Genomic DNA, 8,084 nt, shown 5'->3' with positions numbered 1-8,084 from the left:
GAGGAAGGAAGGGAGGTAAGTAAGTGGGTGGGAGGGGAATTCACAGTGGAAGGAAGGTAGCAATATGAAGAAATGGGAAAATGAAAGCAGGTCAGACAATGCTTCAGTTTAAGATTAGTTGGCACTCATTAATTTGCCAATCGCTCTCTCTCTGTTAGTTTGTTTCTTGTATTCAGATATAATATCACATATAGAGAGGGAGATCTGATGATAGCCATTTTTTAGAGATTGGTGTGTTTGTCTTAACTTTTTGAAATGAAGATCCCAAAAGGCCTGACTTCATCATACAAATAAAATAGCAAAAGCAGAGTGCAGACCACTGTTAAGGCAGATGGTGCATTCACTTGCTCCTCGGATGTTCTTATCTCCTGTATTGGGAAGTCGTTTTCCTGACTTTAGTGTGTTCATGAACTTTAAGTCATAATATGGAAACAACATGGTCGATCATTACATGTATTGTAATTTATTGCTCAGAGCAGTTGTTGTTCCAACTTGTTTCCATTTTGCCAATTGGGAAATCACTTTTCCAATTATTTTGACACCAGGTGAATGCAGCATAAACAAGACTCAACATTCAAATAATAAATCCCCCATTTCATGTATTTATTTCTGTTGGGATGTCAAGAGAATTACAACAAATAACAAAAAAGGCTTCTAAAATTAGTAGCCTAGCCTAGGTTTACCATACTAAAGCTTTTCAGTGTACCTCTCCAAGTCATCAAAAGTGAAAATGAAGGTCTGTATCTGCCATGCAGATCTGCTCAAACATGTAATGGTTACATCCTTGGCCCATGCTACACCCTTCCAACACGATTATTACAAATTGGGACAGTAGTTTTTTTTCTATAAAGCCGACTGTGAATACAGTGAAACACACAGCCCGTCCTCCTCCAAAAAAGTACCAAATAGGTCGATTGTTCAGCAGCTTATTACGACCTAATCACGTTTTAAAGTTTAGCACCTCTAGTGGTAGTGTAAGAAACAACAATTTGCGGCATACGGGCTGATGCTCCCGTTGATTGCAAACGCTCCGGAGGCTTGTATATTCACAAATAACCCTCTAAGTTTGGCCATTAAAATGCTTTACTGACTACCCCCAGAACTATATATGCTGGCTAATTGTTTTTCGCCACATGTTCTATGGCACATCTCCACTGGGAATTGTAGTTTTAAAAGACGTTTTCGTATTTCCCATAATTAGAAGTTGCCAGTATACATCCCTGGCGGTTTTCCTTTCCCTGGCCAATCATTACATTTGAAATATTTATAGAAAATGTAAATCCTAATTTTCTCAACAACAATAACTCCTGGTAAATATTATGAATCAGTTAATGTGACCTGGATCCATTTCAGTTTTGTCAAATCAAAAGAGTTTTGGCCAAAATTAATGCTTGTTCATTATTAGATTACTTACTACTGATGCTAGCAGTAACAACAATGTTCACCACAGCTATGATGGGGCTAAGTGAAACTCAGCATTATTCTGCGTGTTGCACCAGTCTCACTTGTATATGTGTAATGTCTCACAACCGCCTGCAGCTACAAAACAAGTTACAACTGATATTACGCCAGCAGGAAAGAAACATATTTGAGACCTTGGTAAATTAAACATAGGCTTCAGGGAACTGAATTCAATGTTTTTTTAAGATTTGCTGATACTCAAGGGTAACTGTCTTTATCAAAATACAGGTTTTACAAGTTTGGCAAAAATCCATAGACTGCTTGGATGAAAAATCGAATAGGGTATAGCTTAGTCTTTGTAGTCCACCAGACTTCCCTTATGAATCCCCCCAATCCACTCTGCCTCAAGGACATGGTCTTGAGAAATAAAGAGCTGAGAATTTCTCAACGCAAGGGTCAATGGCAAATAAGTCACACAAGTACATCTATTTCTGCATCATCCTTTGTCAGTGATGCATTTAGTATCAAGTATCATATAGCTACACTTTGGTAATAATTTGTGGCAATTGACATTTAAAGTGAATAGAAAATGTCACTTGGCAACCAGCATGTAAGCATTCACTGACATGGTTCATGTGTTTGTTTTGAGTAGTTGATGTTGTGATTTCTGTCCCTGCACTACATAGCTGAGTTGTTGATATTAATTGAAGCTATTAAGCTTCAATTTTAAAGGCCATAAAACAAATCATGTGCCCTATTTCCCAGAGGGCTTTGGACACAGTGAGGAATTTTCAACGATCTGGAGTTTAGAGAAGAAGGATGAATTATTTCTATAGATAGTAATATTATCGTAGACAGAAATTAGGCTTTAACAATTAGTTAGAGTTGCCAGCGCTATACATTATTGCCAATTTAAATGTATCAATATCATCGGCTTAGAAATTCATATTTTTTACTTTATTGTTGTACAACATAATAGCTTTTAAATTCATTTATTAGAACTTGACCTCGATTTTCAAGGCCATTGTCTTCATAGTCTTATAGATCTTTTGTGTAAAGCATCCATATTACCATAATACCCCCGTACAATAGTCCTGGCTAATACATTTTCATCGTCATATAAAATTAGTAGAAATCATTTAAAAAAGTGTAACTAATGCTTGAAGTATCTAGTATAGTATTTCTCATGCATAAATACAAAGTGGAAAGGATATTTGTTGGCTGTATTCACAACATAAGGTATTATGCTTCACTATCTAATATGTGACTGTTGTTCAATCCTGCCATCTTTTTAAGAGAATATTAACTGTAAATAAAGAATTATTTTCTGGAATGTTTATTACCTAAAATGTAAGACCCGGGGGAAATAAGTGCAAGATGCGCCACACCTTAACCAACCTCAGATCTTTCCTCCTATTGCCCATTTTTAGAGTAATTAAATGGCTGTTTCGCATTGTTTTCGCTACGATTACAACGCTTCAGAAGAGGCTAACTGCACCCAGCAGTAGGCCAGCAGGTGCATATCCACAGTTGTGAAAGAGTCACAGTTTTGTTAGGTTGTCCTCTCAGTGACCTTAGGTTAAGCAAAACTACGCATTCATGTTTGTGTAAGTTATCATGATTCCAATTCAAATACCTTTACCTACATGTTTGTACCTAAAGTGAATGATGTCAGTTACATTAATTCCCTTATGTAAGCAAAAACAGTTTAAACTTTACTTTACGTTAGCTGATTTAAAAAAGTATTTATCCGGAAGGTCTCCGTTTTTACCTGTAAACTATAAATCCTCCATGATAACCAGTCAGTCATGGAGTACCACAAGGCTCCGTACTTGGGCCTATTGTGTTTTTCTTTTATTTGGGCAATCTCAGAAAGAATCCCTCCAAAAACGTTCACAGTTATGCCGAAGATACTCAAATTATATCTCTCTAAAAAGCTAGATAAAACCAATTATTAAACCGACTTCAAGAATGCCTTATGGACAGCAAAAACTTGGATGACCTGCAATTCCTAATGTTAAACACAGACAAAACTGAATTTATGGTACTTGGACCCAAACGGCTCAGGCTTCTCATGAACATTCTCCTGGGTCTGTTTAAACAATATATATTTATCATTTTGTGATTTGGATTGTCTATCTTGTACTTTTACTATAAGTAATGTTGTCATTTATGTTGTGTTGATCGGTAAAGACTGCAAAGCCTCCTTAGATACATTTTAAGTGGAGTTTTATTTGACCCATCCCCATGAAGAAGACATTTAAGGCCTTACATAGGTTCAAGGTTCATTATTTAGTCACACAAACATAGCTACAGTGTAGTTATGCCGATGACAATCTTAGGTCACAGGCTTCTCCAACAGTGCAACACAAAACACAGATAAACAGAAAAATATAGTGCAAGTATATATTAAACACAAAGAAAAATAGTTTAAAAAAGTGAAATAGTGAGACTTCCGGTTGGACGAACATGTGAGGGCTGCGTTGTCTCGTTCTCCCACGACTTTACTTTCTACATTTAATTTAAAACCACCGAAGATGAATTAAACCCGTATTGTGTGAACATAATTTGGAATATAGATCAGAAAAAGCCGATGTGATGCCGAAATCTGCATTGAAAACGGAGACGAAACAGGCAAAAAAGACCGAAACTGCTGTCTCAGACATGGCTAGCATAATTAGCCTGCTTGAAGAGCACAGAGCTAGCTCAGAGCTAGAACAGAGGGAGCACAGAGCTAGCATTTCAGCTGACTACAAAGCTGCCTTTGCGGTACTGGAGGCGAAGCTGAACCAAACGCAGACCACAGTAGCAGAACATGGGGAACAAATAGACTCTCTTAAGAACCTGAGGTGACGCGCATGTCACACACAATTTTAGGGTGTAGCAGGGGTGTCACTTCAAGTATACCCTTAATTTCAACTCATATAGTCCTGAAGCGACACCCAAATCACTTTTCTGAAAGGTCATGTGACCATTGGGATGACCTCATGTTCAATTAGCAGCCACCTTTCCTGACTGTTTTCTCCACAAGCTAACTTCAGTCTGCCAGCTAATTTGCCCCTCTGCCCATCCTGAGGATAAAAGGTAAGATCCATCAAATCCTATGGTTGAAATATTGGATAACATGTTGTTTGTCGAATATAAATCATTGTTTAGACTTTTTATTTTTTATTCTGTGGTAAAAGAGCAAGTAAATATGTGTGTGACATAGACGTCACTGCAGGCATTTAGACTAAACTGGTAAAAAAAATAAGTGTTGTGACCTATATGTCACAATTAGAAAACTTGTCATTATCTGATCAGTTTACTTAATTCAATTATACTCAGTAATATATTGTTATTATATTATATATATATAGCTAGCTATAACTAGTAATAACTAGTTACTTATACTACTATCTAGCTAGCTACCTACAACATGGCAGGTTTAGGACTAACGTCATGTGGCACTTTACCTCACAGCTGGAAATGATAATTACCGTGCTGTAGGGTAAAGTGCTACCAACGTTACATGATGACATCAGCTGAAAGTCATGATTATTTTCCATATTTTCTTCTCTAGATGAACAGGAAAAATAGGTGGGATGGAGACAAGGACATCCAGAAGATCCTGGAAATAATCCTGGATGGAAACGAAAGTGAGGTGGAGGGATTAGGTGGTGAGAATGAAGATGAGGATGAATTTGATGATCCTGTCTTAGATCCTGATTATCAGGAGGAGCCATATGAGTCGGAAAGCGACATAGGGGAAGAGGAACCACCTCAACCAGAGGGAGAAGAACCTCCTAATGAAGAACCTCCGACTGCAGCATCCCACCGTTCTACTGGCCAAGAAAGATTCTTATGGCGAAAAAAAGCTTTTGAAACACCAGACCACACCTTCAAAGGAGAGAGGGTCCAACCTCCAGATGAGCTCCCCACTCCCCTGCAGTACTTCAGGAGGTTCATTACAGATGAGATGCTTGTGGCAATGATGGAGCAAACCAACCTCTACAGCGTTCAAACCTCTGCCACCCACAAGAACGTGCAGACCACAGTAAAGGAGCTGGAAATCCTAATCGGCATGTACCTGCGCATGGGACTTTGCCAGCTTCCAGGAAACCGTGTCTACTGGGAAAACGACACAAGGATTGGCATGGTCGCTGACAACATGTCACGCGACCGTTTCCAGACCCTCCTCACATCTCTCCACTTCACCGACAACGAGGCTCCATCCAACAGGCAAAAAGGGGATAAGTGCTGGAAGATCCGTCCATGGCTTGACATGTTCCGCAAACAATGTCTCCAGATCACCCCGATGGAGCACAACTCCATCGATGAACAGATGGTCTCGTTCAGAGGAACGCGCTGCCCCATCAGGCAATATGTGAAGGGCAAACCCCACCCCTGGGGATTCAAGATCTGGGCCCGTTGCTCATCCGACGGAATCCTATGTGATTTCCAGGTCTATGAAGGTGGCACTGGGAAAAGAACCACACTTGGAATGGGAGGAGATGTGGTCGTCAAGTTGTGTGAAACTCTTCCATCAGGCCAGAACTACAAAGTGTTCGCCGACAACCTCTTCTCTTCAGCCGCACTGGTGCGAGAGCTTCGTCAGCGGCAGATCTTCTACACAGGTAACACACACACACACACACATACATACACGCACACACACACAAACACACACACACACACACACACACACACACACACACAGGTAATAACAACATACCTATGGTCTCATTCTCCTTTGTTTCTAGTTTTGACTCATCTTGTCTTATTCTTTATGTATTACAGGAACAGTCCGCAGCAATCGCCTGGCTGGATGTCAGCTTGAGGATGACAAGAGTCTTGCCAAGAGAGGCAGAGGATCTTTCGATTGCCGGGTGGAGAAAGAGGGGTCCATGGCCATAGTAAAGTGGCATGACAACAGACCTGTCACCTTGATCTCCTCTCAAACAGCAGTGGAACCACAAGACAAAGCTAGGCGCTGGAGCAAACCCCAGAAGGCATTCCTTGACGTCATCCGGCCCAATGTCGTCAAAGAGTACAACACCTTCATGGGGGGGTGGATCTCATGGATAGATGCCTTCTCCGGTACAAATACCACATGAGATCACGGAGATGGTACATCTACCTCTTCTGGCACACCATCATGGTAGCCCTGGTCAACGCGTGGCTGATCTACAAGAACGACTGCAAGCTGATCGGTGAGAGAGCACTGAATCTAAGAAGATTCCAGGCAGAGGTGGCAACTTGCCTCATCCTCATCCAGGCAAGAAGGGGGCGCCCATCACTTGACATGAACACTCCATCTCCTTCAGCACCTCCCACGAGAAAGAGAGTCCGTGTTGGAGTTCCTGATGATGTCCGTAAGGACCACTTTGGACACTGGCCCGTGAAATCTACCAAGCGTGGCCGCTGCACAGTCTGCAAAACAAATGCAACCACCACCCTGTGTGAGAAATGCGACGTGCGTCTCTGCTTCACAGAAGAGAGAAACTGCTTCAAAGGCTACCATTTCTAAACAGCCAGCAGTAGGCTTGGAAAGGATAGTGTAGGATGACTGGGAGGAGAAGAGGAACGGGAAGTTGTTGAGATTTAGGTGTTGTGGAATTAAAAATATTCCTGGTGATTATTGACCCTCTGTTTCACGTGTTCCAAATGGTTCCAAATCTACCAGGCAACATGTTTTCTATTGTTCAGATTGTACTTTTCCTGCTGTTGATCTGAAATAATTTCTAGCCGGACATTGTTTTTTTTATTATTCAAGTGGCATTGGATGTTGATAAAAATAAAAAGTCAGCTACATTCTCAGTCTGATTAATTTTAGACAAATGAAGATTGACATTGACCTAACAGACAAAGATCCACCTCTCACCTGGTCCAGTTTGAAATGTCAGACACCTGGTGTGAAAAATGAATGAATGGCACTTGTTCTACACTAGTAATACATGGCATATTACATATAATAGATATAATACATATTGTATTGTCTCTTGAGGACAGTGTGGGACATGGACATGGTCTTTGAATAGAGTGCAATTGCGTTATCAACACAGGTGAGTCAGGTGAGCACTAATGATCAGTCCCTTGCTGCAGGTGTGGTGCTCTGGCGACAACACTTGACCTTTATTTGATGATAACTCCTTCTGGGAAGGTCTTATGGACCTTGGGGAATGGACTTGATATAATTGTTCCTTGGGAAATGTAGATGTTAAAAAACATATGGCATGCCTAGGTGTAGAGATGTTTGGTGGGGGCACTTTTGGGGCCAATAATGGCATGCGGGCCCTTTTGGGGGCAGTCGGAAAATGCAAATACTCCTTTCTCTCTCTGTGCTCTTTCTGAGATGGTTTGACCATGACTAAGTCATCTGAAATGGATTCCATTCCTTCCAGCTTTCCAACCATACATAATATGCCTATGGTAACATCTTTGGAAGCTTCAGAGTTAATGGAATGTGCTCAGGAATGTCAGAAATGTCAGAAAACACTGTACATTTAATAATTTAATTTAACAATCAAATAAGACTGCAGTGACACTGATGTCACTTTTCAGATCTCTGTCATCTGGTGGTGGAATTTAGATTTTTTTTTTAGACATGTGTTCTATGTGCTCTATTCAACCTGTGTTATGCTCCCACTAATTTTTATTGAGCCAGAAATTGGTCCAGGTTCTTATGGGATAATTAGCCTGCT

The 8,084-nt window shown here is 40.5% G+C and overlaps 1 protein-coding gene across 1 annotated transcript; it reads left to right on the top strand.

Moving 5' to 3' along the window:
- Positions 1 to 4,256: 4,256 nt before the first annotated feature.
- LOC307027289 (piggyBac transposable element-derived protein 3-like) lies at positions 4,257 to 7,194 on the top strand. Its single transcript, XM_079695502.1, has 2 exons — positions 4,257 to 6,017; positions 6,181 to 7,194. Exons 1-2 carry the CDS (start codon positions 4,964 to 4,966, stop codon positions 6,495 to 6,497), a joined length of 1,371 nt encoding a protein of 456 aa, XP_079551628.1. The 5' UTR covers positions 4,257 to 4,963; the 3' UTR covers positions 6,498 to 7,194.
- Positions 7,195 to 8,084: the final 890 nt, after the last annotated feature.

The sequence above is a fragment of the Notothenia rossii genome (genome assembly GCF_949606895.1).
Source record: "Notothenia rossii genome assembly, contig: scaffold_278, whole genome shotgun sequence".
NCBI lineage: Eukaryota > Metazoa > Chordata > Actinopteri > Perciformes > Nototheniidae > Notothenia > Notothenia rossii.
Note: the sequence above shows the minus strand (reverse complement) of the source record. Positions and strands in the feature narration are given on the sequence as shown.

Coding starts and splice junctions, on each gene's coding strand:
- LOC307027289 (XM_079695502.1), top strand. CDS start 4,964: ATGAACAGGAAAAATAGGTGGGATGGAGACAAGGACATCCAGAAGATC. Junction 6,018..6,180: donor GCGGCAGATCTTCTACACAG/GTAACACACACA, acceptor TATGTATTACAG/GAACAGTCCGCAGCAATCGC.